The sequence below is a fragment of the Xiphophorus hellerii genome, chromosome 20 (assembly GCF_003331165.1).
Source record: "Xiphophorus hellerii strain 12219 chromosome 20, Xiphophorus_hellerii-4.1, whole genome shotgun sequence".
Classification (NCBI taxonomy): domain Eukaryota; kingdom Metazoa; phylum Chordata; class Actinopteri; order Cyprinodontiformes; family Poeciliidae; genus Xiphophorus; species Xiphophorus hellerii.
The window spans coordinates 16,593,826-16,611,110 of NC_045691.1; the positions used below are offsets into that span (position 1 = coordinate 16,593,826).

A 17,285-nucleotide genomic window follows, 5' to 3' on the forward strand; every position below is an offset into this window, starting at 1 on the left:
TTAAGACATACAGATAGATATACAGATTAAAGCGTTCCTTGCCTGTTCTGTTAGTTTAGGTGGACATCCAAGACTTGGTTACCTTCTGAAGCCAGTTTGTTGTACTGAATTTTACTTATGGATTTCAGAAGTTGAGTAAAAGTAGGACCCCACTCTTTTATATATATTTTATCATTTTCCTTCCACGTCACAATAATGTAATACTTTGTGTTGTTTTATTACAGACAATCCCAGTACATATACTGAAGGTTTTACTCTAATATGACAAATGATTAAAAAGGTATTTAATTAATTTTGTAAGGCAGTGATTTTAACCACCCTGCACTAACGGCATGTCACCACAAGTGAAGCTGCAGTGCCAGGTCCCTGGGTCTTTAGGATTGCAGCAAGAAAGGAACTTGAGTGTAAAACTCATCTTCTCATCTCATGAATATCTTCTTACCCCCTGGAGTATTTTCAGCTAAATGAGTGGAAACATCTGCCAAAGGACAATGTGAACATGTGTCTGCCTCCCTGTTTTCACTGCCTTCCTTCTAGTTGCTAACAAATTAAACATCCATTAACAGACAACACAGTAACAAGAAAGCAGTGGCTGAGAAACTTATCATTTCAGTCAATTTATTTGACCAAATTCAAGTGAATTAATTCTTTGTGCTCACTTGCACCCTGTGAATCTGATACTACAGCTTGAAATTAGGCTCCCCTGATTGTATTTTATTGTACTGAACATCGTCAGAAAGTGCCCACACTGCTGAAACCCCAGATTAATCTCTCTTTTCTGTGTTCTCAACTAAATTAACCATCTCTAGTGTTCGTAGCTGTAATTTATCAAGACAGTGTTGACTGAACTCTTCTTTTTTTCTCCCAACTGGACTCTAATTTTGAGGTGTTCAAACTACTAGGCAGCACTGATGGCTTTAATCATTTATTGATGTAGTTGCAAATCTGTTTCGTCCCAGAGGCAGATTAGCACCTCAGGTGGAGGTTAATTGCTTGCAATAAACAGACGATGTAATTAAACCTCTCATTTATGTGGCCTCTGATTAGACACATGACCAATACTGAATTTAAGGTACAAATTGAAAGCATGTCCCTGACAAAATCCACATTACACACAACAGTATACAATTGTAGGACATAAATTGCCAAGGATTACTTCAAAACTTTCACAAAAGACAAATAATGCCAGCATAAAAAAAACATCAGATTTAAATCTTGACATTCCTAAGCAACAGTGCCAGCCACAGACAAATTACAGTCAACTTGTTTTCTTCATCCCGTTAAGATGTTTTAGAGTAAATTTGGGCAATAAGTGATTTCAGCTGAAAAGCATATAATATGATCTGAAAAGCAACTATGAGACTCATCGTAATTCAGCAAGAGCTTCAGAGGTCCAGAGCTTTGGTTAGAAAATCCATGCCCTTGTCAAATTTGACATTTGTGGAAAACAAGTAACTAAGTCTTGGGCAAAAGACAAAACAAACAAATGTCTTCATTATTCTATTGTTTATTAAACAAGATTGTATTTGTTGAATAATCATTTACAATTAAATAAATGTGTGATCTTCATCACACAACGGTTATACAAGTGAAAACAATCTTTAGCACAATAGGTGATTTTTCCTTTAGGATGATATGGATCTGATACAATTTGATGTAATTCAAAACTACCTGAGAATAATCCAAAATTAAGAAATATCAAAGTTTAAGTGCTCAGTTTGGCTTAATCATATACATGTTGTTATTCTTTGGTAATCTCTGCAAATTCCTCAAGTTAAATATTCATATAGCCAGTGAAAAGTGTTTCAGTGAGGATTAAAGATCGACTAAGCCTCGTCAGGTGAGGCAGGAACGGCGGTCAGAGCTGGGATGAGCCTCTCGTACACGCCGATGCCGTTCAGGAAGACTCGCTCATTCAGGTGTTCGTTATGATCGTGCAGCAGAATGGGGGTCCTGTTCATTGGAGAAAAGCCAATAGCAGGGATACCCACCTGGAATAATTAAAAAACAGGTCAGAGGCAGGGACTGATTCAATTGTGTAATTTTAAATGGTAACAAAAAGGCTGCAGGTTTTTTTATACTCACTGCTCTGATGAAACGGCTGTCGGTGGCAGCTGGGAATATCTCCTTTTCCAAAGTCATATTCCTGCAGTGGAGATGATGATATGATGCATAACAAATGCAAAGCATTTCCAGGCACTGTGATGAATAAATAAAACTGTTCCTCGCCAACTCGCAACTGCAGCAAATTTGAGAAAACTTATGAAGGAAAAATGTTAGAAGGGTTGTCTAAACTAAAATACTGAAGAAAATATCTAAATGTTATGCTTGAGTACTGCATGCAGGTAAAAGTCGCACATTTACTGTACACCAGCAGAACTGATTTACAGGAAACCTAAAGAAAATGCAATAAATGGAGGCAAATGTTCCAGTAGCTCAGCATTTTTTAAATTAACTTTGAGGAGAGTTAAATTCATTTTGTATAAGAATGCATTTATTGGTCATTTTCTCTCATTAACACAGGGTTCCATGAGTACGTCTATATTTAGGCCAATATGTATAATTTTGTGTGTGGAATAGATAAAATAAAATGCAGTACTCCAAGTTCTTATCCTAAATTCAAAGTTGTGCACCCTGTTTCCACATATAGTTCCAGTTGGTTTTTGCATTCGAGTCCATCCCAAAAAAAGAACTGATCGATTAAACAGTTAAAAACTCCCAAAATAATCTGACATTCTAATGGAGGATTTACATGTAAACATCTGACCTGCAAAGTACTCACAATGACTTGCAGGCGGCACTGAATGCGCTCCACCAGGGATCGTTCTCAGCTGTGGATGTGATGTTCTGGTTCATGTGTTTCTGCAAAGAAACTATTTAGTTTCATTCAACAAAACCAAACAGACCAGCAAGGAATGAATCACTGAGAGAAGCAGCCAACAGTAGATCACATAGTTCAGTAGATTGTTTGTCTAATCTGGAGGAAATTCACTGACCTGAGCAAACTCATACGTGACATCATCTCCTGCATCTTTACACCACTGCTTGATCTGCTTTTCAAACTCCTGATGGGGAGTTTAATGTTTAAAGTTTGCATTAAATATGAGGGTTGGTCACTGTGGAGTTACATGTCAATAATGCAACATTACGCACCTGGAGGTTTACTGTGGGTGGGATTCTTAAGTCGAAGCTGACATCCATTTCAGCTGGGATGACATTGTAGGCCACACCGCCTTTAACCATGGTCATATTCACAGTGGTGACGTCTCCCAGTGTGAAACACTCACTGGTGTTTAACCTGGCAGACATAACAAGGGCAGTGAGAAACGCCATATTCAAAAAGGAAAACTATGACTGCCACAGGAGGGCAACTACAACCGTTACAAAATATATAAAATCAGGACAAACATGGATATTTAACTGGGAAATAGAAGTAAAATGATTAAACAAATGTAAAACTTTCTGTAAAATGTAATAAAGAATGATGCAATTCACGGTGAAGAAGAAAAATAGAATTTTCCCACATTTATTCACACAAAATGGTTAAAGTAACGCAGCTACATCAAAGCAGCTGTTTATGAACCTGCCAGAGACCTTCAGGAAGAAATTTGTTTAGCTTCTGGTAAGAGAGTAAAAGAGGTCTCAAAGAAAATTCAAATTAACACATTTGCCATGAAAAATACTTGGATGTTCAAGTTCACCGAGAGTAGACCGCAAGATGCTGGACGAAGTCTCCAATAACACAAACAAACTGCTACAGTTGAAATGAAAGTATTCAGCTGGCCTCACACGCCATTATTTACAAATTACGATGCCTGCTTGTGCACCTCTGAAAACTCAAACTGAAAGCTCAACATATCTGAAAAAAAAAAAGATATTTCTTTTACATTTCTTAACATAATTAATAATACTAGTACATCACACCTTCTTACTCTTTTTAAACTAAAGCAAGCTGGAAGATGAATAATGTGCAACATAAAAAAAATTCATACTTTCACATAAAAGACTATTTAAAGCAGGGAAATCTAAACTATCTCACCGGTGTTTCTCCTTCTCTCTGAAGTCCAGAAAAGAGTTGATGACTTGTCGCTGCAACAAAGAAAAGAAACTGATCCATTTTGTCTTAGCTAGTTTTTGTAAAGAGAAAATTTGTGATTCAATGATTTTATTGATTGTAAGCTTGGCAGAAGATTTATTTTTATACAATTGATTTAAGCTAAGGTTTGTGATTTATACTATTAAAAATGATCAGTTCTGCTAAAAAAAAACAACAAAAAAAACACCTCAGTGCAAAAAATATTTGAAGCAAAAGAATGGCCATGTTTTTTTAAAACATGTTGGAGAAAAATGAAAGGATCTTACGAGTTTTTCTGCAGCTGTGTTTTCCACAAACCTAGAGCCATGACCAGGACTTCCCGGGCAGCGGACAGTAATCCCTGAAAAGGAGACAGTGGTCAGGTTTTCTTTTCATTCTTGGGCAGAAAGAGTGAAAGCCGTGCAGGAGCCTTACATCCTCATTTGTGTTGCATACTCACACCAGGGGTTCCTTTCTCCATAAAACACAGTGAAAGCCTCACCAGGATTGGCCAGACCTCCAGAACACAAACAAGAAACATAAGATCAGCATGAAGAGAGCGAATCAAAGAAAATGGATTACAGAGTACAGACTAGCAGCAGCAACGCTAGTGGTACATAAAGAAAGATAAAATATGTTAATTTAAAACAGCTTAGAGGAAAATTCAGGCACAAACATTTTACTGTGACGATGAGATTTAACTGAACAAATACCATCTCTGAAAAGGGTTTTAAATAAGTTCATTATGAATTTATGGCAAGTATTTCTACAAAACTCATAAGATCCACCAGATAGACTGACAGATCTCTTTACACTATGGGATGGAGAATAAAGAGTGGAAATCTAAACAATAAGAAAATCCATGCTATATTTTCATTTTCCATTTGTATCCAGGATAGAAAAATGCCTGGACAAAATTTTAGACTCTGAAGGAACCCCTGTCGTCTCATGCTTACAATTTCTTCAAAGATTTTTTAAATTCCTGCTTTACAATTTAGATTATCAAGCAGGCTTCAAGGAAGATATGTGTTAGAGACCTTTGATCTCTTACATGATCAAATAGTAACGTATCTCTGCGTTAATTCCTCCTTAAAATGTAATCCTGTTTATTGCATAATAGTTGTTAAGTATGCTTTGTTTATGGTCCAGATGTTTCTCGTAACTACTGTTCTGTGGGCTCAATTTAATTTTATCCAAAGACATGTCTTTTTTTTTAAAGAATAATAAATAAGCCCATGCGAAGTGCATAAAAAAATAGTAAAGATACCTTCATCCAGAGAAAAGCCGATGTTTAACTTTTGAAACTCTGGATGCGTCACAAATGTTTCCATTCCCTTATGGCCTCCAACTTCTTCATCTGAAAAAAAAATCTCATAGAGTTGTGAAAGTTATAAACACAATTTTTTTTTACTGAAAGATAATCTAGTTTTAACAGTTGCATCGAGTTTTTTAGTCAGTTTCAACTCTGGCCACATGTATAGTTTTCCCTGGTAAATTTGTTCCATAAATTTTATAATGTATTTTATAACATTACAGAAAAACACTTACCCTTTACAGATACAGAGAGAGTGCTCTATTTTATTTTATTTTTTTGTAAAATGCCCTGGTACTTCAAAGTGTTCATAAAGCCTTGAACTCTTAAGAAGTAAAACAAGCCCACAGCAACACACATCCTCTACTACACATACATAACAGTGGACAAAAGGTGATTTGCCATATATTCATCCTTTGTTTCATGTCAAGTCCACCTGCAGGTTTCCAGATAAAGTTCTAGCACAAATTAGTATAGTCTGGAAGTTTATGATGAGCAAAAAGATTTGTTCTGACATTATTCCTAAACCTAGATTTTCCTAATTGTTGTTCTGTAGACTTAGAGGCCTCAAGGTGTCATTTTTTAGCCTTTTTGTCTTCTTGCACGCCATCATGCTTTCCAATGAAAGACGCTTTATGACATCGTTCTAAAGTCCTGAATAGCTGATGTATGAAGTGTGGACCCAGTCAAATAACTTACCAGGAACAAACATTAAATGCACAGTGCGTGTCGGTTTCCAATTCCTGCGCCTTCAGTCTTCTGACCGCCTGAATGTATCTATACAGACAACAAATACCCAACTCAGCACGTATTATGACAAAGAAACCGTCTGAATAGACAAGAGAGCAGGTTCAGTGATTAAACAAGTTGTTCTCACTGCACATGAACACAAGTGAAGATCACAACAACACTAGAGTAAAAATTCTGTTTAATAAGAGAAGCTATTGAGGCAGTTTTTATTTTTATACCCACTGTATAGTCACACATTTCATGTCCTGAGATCCACGGGCAAAAATGTTACCCTCAGCATCTTTCATAGCACTGAAAGCATCGTATTTCCAGTGCTCCTGGAGAAGAGATTGATACCAAGTCTATTCTTTACTCATCTGTTTCAGGTAATAACAGGACAGTAACTCACAGAACTGAGGTCAAGCTCGTACCTGGTAAACAGGTACAACATCTGTGTGGGAGTTCAGTAAGACGGATTTTAGGGTGGGTTCCGTCCCTTCCCATGTCATGATAGATACAACTCTGCCTGGACAGACCTGAGAGCAGATGGACGGGTGAATTAAGAAACATCTGTCACAAGCTTACAGATTGCTTGCATCTGATCATCATATCATGAAGTAAATCACCTCAATCTTTTTCATGGGAAGCTCCAGCTCCTCGGCCTATTCTGTCCAAGAACCTGAGAGCAGAATCTACAAATGAAAAAACACACAGCTAGTTTTAACATTAATAGATATGTTCAAATTCTCTGGCACTAATCTTTTTCTTGTTGGTTATTTACTGCTGTGGAAGGTTAGTATAATAATAAAAAATACAAATTTATAAACCAGCTATGTTGTAACACTTCTGCATGTTTTAGAGACTTCTAAATCCCAATAAGACGAAATGAGAGTGTCCAGAAGAAATACGCTGAAACACAGTTTCTCAAGCTCATTTTCCTGTTTTAAAAATAAAAATAGCAAAATTGGTATGGTTGAGTTTCTTGACATTGTGTTTTTGAGACAGAGAAGTTAGGTTTTTTTTAAGGTTTTGTGTTGCCGCGGTTTTTGTTCATAAAACTGAGACAGCAAAAGGGAAACAGCATGGAAATAATGTACAGAGGTCAAGAACTGAACTCCAGACAGCTGGTTGAAAACAAACCTCTTCCGTATCTGGGTCCGTCCGCTTTACTCCAGCACCAAAAACTAACTATTTTTCTAAACTTTATACATTTATTTATTTTATGCACATTTTAATGTTCTTGCTTGTCTGTATGAATAACTTTGTTGGGTGTGAAATAGCACTAAAGAAAGAGCGCCTCCTAGAGTCACAATAAAAGATATAAAAAAAGAAATGTTTTGTTTCACTTTGTCTTTGACTTTTTTATTATTACCTTAAAAAAGCGTTTTATATTCAAGCTTAAATTTCTGCTTATCCATTTTAATATAGAAAAAACCTATTTAATTTAATTTTTTTTTTACTTAAAATTGAAATATTTTGGAAACTTGCTTTTTGTTTTTCATTACTAGTTGCAGATGAGAACATCCCACTTTGGAAGCAGGTATGAACTAATAATGTATTTGTACCAGAAAAAGCAATATGTTGTACAGAGATTTGTACAGACAGAGCTTAAGTACAAATCTCTGTCTGTCCTTAAGCTCCATACAGACATAGATTTAGGCACTTTTTATTTAATTTCATTTAAAGAACTTTAAACTGCAGACAGGGTACAAAAATTGAGGAATTAAATTCATAGGTGTTTACAATCTTTGTTTACATCAACACTGGTGTCCATGCCTATTCCTAGCTGCTATTGCCAGTTCTCTTGTGTTTGAACCCATTTCAGGGACATACTACGTTTTTGCTTCAGGTGAAAATTTCAGCTTTGTGCCAAACTGTGGGCATATAATGTGTAACTCATGTAGATTAGAACTGGACTTTGATAAAGGAGCAGGTAATACAACAACCTGCTTCAACAACAGAATAAGCTTTAAAGATATTTTCAACTAAGTTTCACTGTGCAATGTGTAGCACATAAATATTTGTATTGGTCAAATATTAGCGACATAAAAAAGTAGTGAAAATAAACAAAGCTTGTTGGAGGGATATTTAAACATATGATTTTACTCTGCTTGTGACGAAAGGAGTCTCACCATAGTCAGGGGCAGGGTGGACGGTTTTAAGACGGAGGTATTCCCTGAACAGAGCCACAGAGGGGTCCTCTCCTTCAGGGGAGCCCTGACCCCCTCCAATGACTGGACCGTCCTTGTCAGGTAGCATGGTGTGATTTTACTCCCTTAAAAACACGAAACGCATTTTACGGTAAACTGTGCCAGTATACAAGACAGAAGGGTCCAATTATATTTCATATCTAGACACTGAACTCGGTTATATGTGGAGGCTGTCGGAGCAGATACCATACCTGTTTTCCGCTCTCAGGTCTGCTGGTAATGTCACGCTAAGAATCGGCTAGCCTTGTGAAAGGTAACCTGAGCTCCAGCAGCAGTGGCAGCTTCCTCCGAGCTGCTCATTAACCAGCTTAAGCCAAACTGTCGGCGCAAGAGGTCAAATAGAATATATGTGTATATTTATTTTACTTTTAAGGATTAGTTAAGATTACTCGCTGCCTGTACTCACCAGAGGCAGTCAACCCACAAACAGTAAACAGCCTGTAGGGGGATTTCACCTCTTCTTAAACAACACTTTGTTCTCTTAAAAAGCCAAAAGAAAAACAACTAAAGTTTTTGGAGTTTACACTCATTTATATTGACTCGTTGACTCTAATACTCATAAATAATTTAAAGTAATTCTTCAAACACAATATTTTCAAAAAAGAAACATAAAACACCCCTAATTTGGGCTATACCATTTCTCAACTGTGACGCAATCAAACACGCTTCGGCCAGTGTGGCAAGCCCATTTATCATTTAATAGTTGTAACGCGTCCTTATTCAGCACTTGCATACATCTCCTAATATCAGAGAGGTGATGTATTTAATTAAAAGAATGAAACTAATATATCACCTAAATTGAGTTTTATTACATTATCAGCATATTACATGAAATGAAATAAAGATGAAAACGCAACCACAGAGAAGACTGTTGGTAATCGCAAGTCATTGCCATATAACTGGTTATTGACAGAGTTCTGTATGTAGTAACTCCTGAACCATACACAACTTGACAAGTTTCTTACCACTGAGAAAAAGGATTTACTGTTGTTCAGTGGCCCAAATGTCTCTTAAATGACTTTGCATTTCATTTGGAAATAAAGGTCACAGTGTGTGAAGGAAGAGTTACACCTTAGCAGACCTACAGGCTGATCACCTTGACAGCCGCAATAATAACTGCATCCCTGCTATATGGATGCAATTATTATTGCGAAGGAATCCAAAATAAGTATTGAGTTAAAAAATCATGTAGTACATGATTAAACTTTTTTAGTGGGCTGGCATTTTTTCAAATAAAAATCAATTTCATTGATGGTAATATTCTAGAGTTCAGAGTAAGTTCAGTTTTGGTTTTCATTTGCTGTACACCACTATGTTATCAGAAATACCAACCAAAAAAATGGTTAATCTATGTGTAATGAATCTCAGTATTTCCTTGATACATTTTTTTTAGCTAAATGGGGAGAATCTCAAATAAATAGGAAAGGTGACACTTGTCCTTGCAAAAATGTCAGCATAAAACCCCAGTGTATTTGACCAGAGACCAGCCGATACCTATTCCTAGCTACTATTTCCAGGTTTCTAGTGTTTGAAACCATTTCAGGGACATACGTTTTCACTTCAGGTGAAAATGTCAGCTTTGTTCCAAACTGTGACCATATAATGTGTAACTGACGTAGATAAGAACTGGACTTTAACTCTGACATCACATATTGATAATTAGATGTCACTCCTGGAAATGTTTCCCACCGTTCCATGTTTTCTCCGTTTGTGGATAATGACTCACTTTGATTCTTCAGCCCCGAATGCCTTGAAAATGGCTTTGCCGCCCTTTCTGGACTAATAAATGTCAATGATTTTTTTCATCTGTTCCAAATTTCTTTAAGGAGTCATAATTTGTTGCTATTTCAAATCTTTTAGCCTACTTCATGATGTCAGACAAGTTCTTTTTAAGTGGTTTCCTGACAGAGGTCTGGCAGTAATCAGGAATGCGTGTGATTAGTTTCTCCTTGTTCACCTGTCCAAAAACAAATCAGGCGAAATACTTTTCATAGCACAAGTCCTGTCCAATCATTTCTCTGCAAAAACAATAGAAAACAGACTAGAAAAGCTTTCACTCACACCTTAATATGAGTCTGCTTTTTCAGAACAATTTGTTTATCTTTAAAAAGGGTTTTAATGACAGTTTTGTTCTGGTTTTTTTTTTCACTTTATGCACATAACTTGAGTTTCAAAAGGCAGATATCGCTCAGTTTTAATGAACATACAACCTTTCCAGTTCATTATATACCAGTCCTAATCCTATACATGTACATAGGTTGTTTTTCTGTCTTATATAAATCTACATCTGTATCAACAAGTTACTTTTTTCTGTATTTTACAATACTTCTGTGTTTACCATTTAGGTTTTGTATTGACATTTTCTATTTTTATAAACTAGTGACATTCAAAGACCCAAACTGAAAAAAAACACAACTGAATATTGCAATAGTTTTTTTTTTTTATTGTTTTAATGTTTTGACATTTATTTAAACTTGTTCACAGCATTAAACATACCGGTCAAAACTGTTGAAAATAAATAGAAAATGACCCTCCTACTTTATTAATAAAATATGAAGCTGCTGAGTGGATTTCACAGATCAAAGCTAAAGTGCACATATTAATACACATATTAATGGGAATAACAAATTAGCAGTAACAAAAAATAAACATTCTAATTTAGTTCTCTCTTTTGTGTAAACAACAACAGTGCTAAGAGTGTAGAGATCCAACAAACATCTTCCTTCCAGCTGAGTTCACACAATATAAAACACAAACAGTATGAAGGCTTTCAAAAAACTTTAGTGTTTCGTAATATTTTGCATAAAGAACAACAATGCAGTTACTTTTTATTTCAAGAAGCTTCAATATATATTTTTAAATATCTTTTTGTTTTGCTTGATTGTCCACATTTGATAGAATTTTATCAACAATATCTAAATGTCTATCTAAATTCTCTAGTCGGTTTTTTTTTGTTAAAACTATTTTAATTTGTTAATTTCGATCATTCCGGCTTTCTTTAACCAATTTGACTATATTAGTTAGCTGAGAGTAGTGTTAATTTCTAATGTACTGTATGTCAAAGTACAATAAAATCTTTTAAATATAGGCAAGAGCAGCATTTACATATATAGTTATCCAACTGCTAAAATAGTAACATATAAGCAAACACATGAAATGTCTTTAAAAGCAACCAGAGACAAGACACACATGTAAAACACCCAACTACATACGTTGCTAGTTTTATTATTTTCAGAAGTAAACTTACAAGCTGTGCTAAGCCGGTCTCATATTTCCAGGGCCATTTAACTTACAATCCCATTACATTCATAACACTGACATCTGATATAATCTCCCAAAATCCCCTGCGATGTCCCTTTTCTCTTTCTAAGGGTTGATAGGAAAAAGAAAGATCTTAAAACCTTTTGTCATCTCCAAAGCATCAGATTTCCTATTCCTTGCTCATCTTTTGTTCACATTTTTAAACACCTTTTCCTCCTCTGCTATATATCTTGCTTGAGTTTGTCAAGGAATTTGATCAAACCTCGATGAAATTCATGGGGTTTGTCCATGTAACAAGCATGCCGAGCTCCTTCTAATTTCAGCACCTCATGATTGGGAAGCTGGATGAGGTTCTTGTGAGACTGGGCACCCAGATTTGTGTCCAAAGCGCCAAAAACGATTAGAGTGGGAGTCTGCAAAGAAAAAAGGTAAAAGAAATCAAACAGATTAGACAATGTAAATGCTAGTGTTTGTAGAAGAGGCAGTGTTTTATGAAACCAATGTGGTTCATATGAAGGGTGCTAATCTTTTGTGGGGGAGGCATGAGCATTTAGACAAAAACAGGAATTTAAAAATGACCTTCCCTCAGTGGTGTGAACACCATAACTGACCAACAATGCCGAAGAAGTTTGACTTACCTTAAAGAAAAACTGTTAGACTTGTTTAATGTTATATAGGGAGAAAAAATAGTTGATGTAGTTTTAGCTTTGTGTGCAGTTTTCAAATTAAACCCCTTCTCATCAAGAGGTTTAATCTTAATTTTGGTACAGAATAAAATTTTAACAATTGTAAGAACATATGGCAACAAAAACCATGTTATTATGTCACCTAACATAATAATACTGTGGGTAACACAGAAGCTACTAGATAAATAGTATCTTCTGTAGATATTTCTGCATGATGGGGCCCATTATGGTCAGAATGTAATAAGAAAAAAGACTAATCATAACAACAAGAATACAAAAGATTTATTTTGTTTATTTCCACCCTTTTGGAGTCATGTTTTGTTATATTCCACTCACTGAATGCATGGTAACTTTGATAATGATAATCTGCCTAAAAAACTTGAAAAGCATTTTTAAGTATTTTTTAATATCTTGACAAATAACTGATGGAACGATGCTTTATATTAAATTATACTTGTTTATGTGATGTACAACGATCACTACAGTCACAACAAGTTGTCCACTCACCTGGATTTTTTTGTAATGCTGAGCAGAGTAGCTCCGGGTACCAACTGGTGCTATAGGGATGTAGCCACGCAGCTGAGCACTGTTCTTCATGAGGAAAGGGATGGAGTAATGTCCGCTCATCGAGGGACTCAGAAGGACAGCAGCCCTGACACCCAGCGACTCCATGAACCGCGAGATGAGGTCTACCCGATTCTGCTCTGTCTTTAGCGCCTCTGAGTCTGGCGATTTCCCATAACCTTGATGAAAAGTTTATGGAAGATAATATTTATATTTTAGAAAATGTAACTGGGAAATGTGTGTAATCTGTAAAAACTGTATAAGAAATATATTCTTTCTGATACAGCCTGTATGTATCGGTAGCATGGCACACTTCATAAATAAGCAATGTTAGAATTTTTTTCCAAACAAGTTACAAAAAAGTATTTTAAAATGTTAGTAAATTGTTACTGTGCACTGAAAGAACGATTATGACAACTGAAGTGGAAAAAAAAATACTTTCAACCACAAGAGGGCACTGTTACCAGAGGAAAAACATGCATTTCAAAAAAACCAATGTACATATACTGTAATTATATATATATTTACAATTATTGAAACCCTGCAGTAAATTTTAAAAAGAAAATGTTTGTATGGGTCCTTTTTTTTCTTTTGTTGTGCCAATACTATTCACTCGCTTAAAATATCTTCAGCAGTTTTCAATAAAGCCCCTGAAAACAGAGTTAATAGGGATGGCAAAATTTTTAGATTAGCTTAAAAACAGACTTTACAGCATTGAATATATTTAAATATCATGTATATCAACAATAAATTTATTTTTTCTCATCATATCTTTACCATTGATACCTATGTTACTACCAGGAAGGAATGCAAATTATCGATTGAGTTAATCCAAAATTGAACGAGCTTATCGATCGACTAACTAACTGATAAGAAACCTTTAAAAAAGAAAAAAAAAACCCGGACTTTTCTCATTTCATTTCAAGGTCGACTGTCTTTCCGTAATATGAAAGGCAAAATTTTTCAGAATATGCTGAATTTTGAAAAAGAAGCACATAAAATTTTCAAGGGCAGCATTATGTAAAATTGACTTTTTTGATCTTTACATCCTGTTGTAATGTTATTCCCTCATTAAAAATATACCTGGCGTGTTACCATGACTCTTTCATGCATTGTCTGAGAAATCCTTTACTTTCCCATGGGAAATATCCAGCTGTGCAAAACACCTGGATGACCTATAACCACCCTCAACGCCACCTTCAACCTTCGGTTGAGAAGTTGACAGCCGCTCCGCCATGTAGCACAGCTGAGTGAGCGCTATGAAGGAGAAATTGGAGGAGTTTGTCGAGTGTTTATATTTCACAAAAGAACTGTATAAAGTAAATCTCGCGTCCCACACCGGACTCCATTTGGACCGTTACACCGTCCATGCGTTACACGGAATGAAATGGCTCCGCCATCTTTAATTTCGAATCACTACAAGATGACCAGCGGCGCCCTCTTCAGGGTGGCAGCCACACTAGCACACTGAAAGAAGGTCTAAAGCGGACGCTAAACGATTCTAATTTCAGTCTAATAAAACAATATTAGACAATTAATCTTATGTATATTAATTGTTTGCATTCCCAGTTACTACTAATATATTAAAGTAAGCTTCAAGGTGTACCTGGCAGATCCATAGCTAAGGCCTGATATCCATTAGCTGCTAGCACGGCCATGGTTCCCAGTTCTTCCCACGTTTTGGATGTAAAAGCCTGGCCGTGCAGAAGGACCATCTGCAGCCTGAACAGAGACATACGTTTGTTACTCAAACAAACTTACGTTTGAGTACCAAACTCAAACATAAGGAAGACAATCATATGGACGACAATCTGATCAAAAAATAAATGCTAAAGAACAGTTTGCAGTTAAAAAGCGTTAAACTGGTTTTCCAAAAGTCTGCTCACTTTGGCAGTATCTGCTGCCCCTCCCGATCCACAGGTAAAGCTTCTCGGAAGAACAGTGGGGGGTCTCCGGGAAGCTGTCCAGTGCGAATGGACACATTGAGGATCGGGGGCCCGATTCGAGCTTCGTTGGATGGCTCCATGTTGTCCTGGCGAATGGATGGCAGCAGCAGGTACAGCAGTAATGTGGCCAACAACATCAGGCCCAGCATAACGAGACGATTACGCAGGAAATTCATCTCGATATGATGAATGACCTGGAGAAAGTTGCACACGATGCACTGAGTCTGAAACCCTTTGTACAAAATTTCAGGGTTTTTTTTTCTTATTATACACAAAATAATAAAACAAGTAAATCAAATTCTGCTTTAAACTTATGGTGTATAGTAGTTGTAAACAAAACATGTTCCTAACAAATGAAGTGTTACATGAAAATAATATAGCATATAGAGCAGCAGATAAATTGTTGAAAGGCATAATTCTGATACATCCAAGCAGTTACTTGCAACCACAATGTTGCAAGCATGGCTAATGTGATGACAAATGCAATTTGATATACTGAGCAGCTGTAGTCAAATGTGTGGCCATCTGTCCGAACAGCTATAACTGGATTATTCAACCGGACTGTGATGCCAAACACAACCTGAAATCTACAAGTGAATGGCTGCATAAGAATCAAAGTGAACTTGTCAAAAGTTCAGACCTCAACATGGGCTAAACTGTGTGAGACAACTGCAAAAAATATGTACAGAAATTAATATCCAGAAACATCAAAGAGCAGAAGGTGTTATAGATTTTGTGGGGTAAAAATATCTTCAAAGTGATGTGAGGAGCAATAGAGTCAGACAGGAAACAACTACTTTCAATTATTGCTATATTACTTAGTTCACCCTCTGACTAATAGGGTGAAGTTAGTAACATACCTGTTCAGGTAGTAATGACTAAATACACAGCACTGTAACTTCAAGTGCTGTTTTTTTTTCCTTTATGATCACACAGAAATATTTTGTAGCATTTTAAAAATAATATACAGAAGAGAAACACAAACTGCCTGGACACTTAAAAATGTCAAAAATTGATGATTGGCAACATCTCAATAAAAATGTGATAACTAGAGCACAGATTTTGAACATTGCATAGAGGTGAAAAGATGAGCTAAAGTAGAGTGATAACAAATCCAGTACGCTACTCTGAGCCTTTTGGAGGTCAACAAATATACACAAAATTTTGTCAATGGAAGTACAAGGCACTGTTCTCGTCATTATTCACTGTGAATAATGAGTCTAACAACTTTATGTCATAAAAAATATAATTTTAACTTGTTTTCTTCTACCTGAATTGGTTACCTTTTCATGATGTTATTAATTTCAATTCAGTTCTTATCTTACTCTTTAAAATACCAGAATTTTCCCATAACTTTATTTCTTTTTAGGTTAGCTAATTTTTCATAAATTAAATGAGATGTTATGATTCAATGCTTGAGTAGTTGTTTTGCCATATTTTCTTTTTGAAAACCCTCACCGAGTCATTTGCTTGAACAGCTACTTTTTACTTCTACTGAAGTTATGCTACTCTTGAGCACAATTTTTTGGCTATTCTATCCACCTCTGATTATACCTTCACTTCAATCATAGAGCTGATCTGTTCTCCTTGCACATCAGTCTACACTTCATTATATCAGCTGAGTCTCTAATGTAGAGGTGGCTTTCTATGTTAAACAGATGAATGAAACACCAGCGATAGATTACAACTAATCCTCCGGGACAAAGGATTTAGTCTGTTTGACCGCAGTCCACATAATCAGTCGCAGTTAATTAGCCAAATTGCACACAGAAGCTAACAGTAGCTCTTTTGTTGTCAATATGCTTGAATGAGGCCTTTTGAAGAAAAGATACATACCAACAAACTGGAGATAATTAATCCTTATGCGCTCAGAAATAAAAGCACCTGGCTCTCATCATGTCTTCTCCATGTCTGGCTGATGCAGGAATTGTATCTGACAGACTTGAGGTTGAAGGCTACTACCGCTTAAAGCTTTTTATTATTATTATAGAGAGAAAAAAAAAAACATACATTAAATGTAATGTCAGATCTTTACTCAAATGAGTCGGGAGCAAATATTATAAGCAACACATAAAAGTCAAGACTCGTACATCTAAAATGTGCTGTTATATATTTACAAAGCTGTCGACCGTCTGTTGCTCGTCGGAACTTTTTACGAGGTGCACAAAACAACTATTTCAGCCCTTTACGCAATTTCCTGCAGACGAACGCAGACATTTATGTAAGAAATTATCCAAATTTTACGAAAACTGTCACCTGATTACAAAGCTTACACTATTACAAAATGTACAAAAGTAATGTACAAGAAAATGTTTGAATTATTACAAAACTTCAAATGTTTTATTCATAATATTCAATCCATTTCAAAATGTGTGTGCCAACTTTAGTTACATTAATTAAAAACAACACAAAATATAGACCTCAATAAATAAAAAGAAAACATGTTCAACATTGTTATTTTTATAATACCTGCACCAGTTAATGAGATGTTATTCAGTGCGT

The 17,285-nt window shown here is 35.8% G+C and overlaps 2 protein-coding genes across 4 annotated transcripts; both read right to left on the minus strand.

Annotated features, from left to right (window-relative positions):
* Nucleotides 1-1,489: 1,489 nt before the first annotated feature.
* On the minus strand, nucleotides 1,490-8,771 carry LOC116710200 (aminoacylase-1A-like). Its single transcript, XM_032549090.1, is given in 17 exon segments — nucleotides 1,490-1,991; nucleotides 2,086-2,146; nucleotides 2,783-2,862; nucleotides 2,997-3,065; nucleotides 3,154-3,298; nucleotides 4,040-4,089; nucleotides 4,363-4,436; nucleotides 4,536-4,592; nucleotides 5,343-5,432; nucleotides 6,087-6,129; nucleotides 6,131-6,164; nucleotides 6,360-6,454; nucleotides 6,548-6,652; nucleotides 6,743-6,778; nucleotides 6,780-6,808; nucleotides 8,249-8,391; nucleotides 8,518-8,771. Coding segments are annotated over 16 exon segments (1,260 nt in total). The 5' UTR covers nucleotides 8,376-8,391; nucleotides 8,518-8,771; the 3' UTR covers nucleotides 1,490-1,826.
* Nucleotides 8,772-10,748: 1,977 nt separating this feature from the next.
* Nucleotides 10,749-16,953, minus strand: abhd14a (abhydrolase domain containing 14A). Of its 3 annotated transcripts, XM_032549092.1 has the most exons (6): nucleotides 16,874-16,953; nucleotides 16,620-16,754; nucleotides 14,724-14,977; nucleotides 14,444-14,559; nucleotides 12,781-13,016; nucleotides 11,809-12,000 (listed from the first exon to the last, which is right to left on the minus strand). In XM_032549092.1, exons 3-6 carry the CDS (start codon nucleotides 14,957-14,959, stop codon nucleotides 11,809-11,811), a joined length of 780 nt encoding a protein of 259 aa, XP_032404983.1. In that variant the 5' UTR covers nucleotides 14,960-14,977; nucleotides 16,620-16,754; nucleotides 16,874-16,953. The 3 variants fall into 3 exon arrangements, with proteins under 3 accessions (XP_032404984.1, XP_032404983.1, XP_032404982.1); XM_032549091.1 differs by having other exon boundaries at nucleotides 16,620-16,903; XM_032549093.1 differs by lacking the exons at nucleotides 16,620-16,754; nucleotides 16,874-16,953 and having other exon boundaries at nucleotides 10,749-12,000; nucleotides 14,724-14,959.
* Between the last annotated feature and the right edge of the window lie 332 nt (nucleotides 16,954-17,285).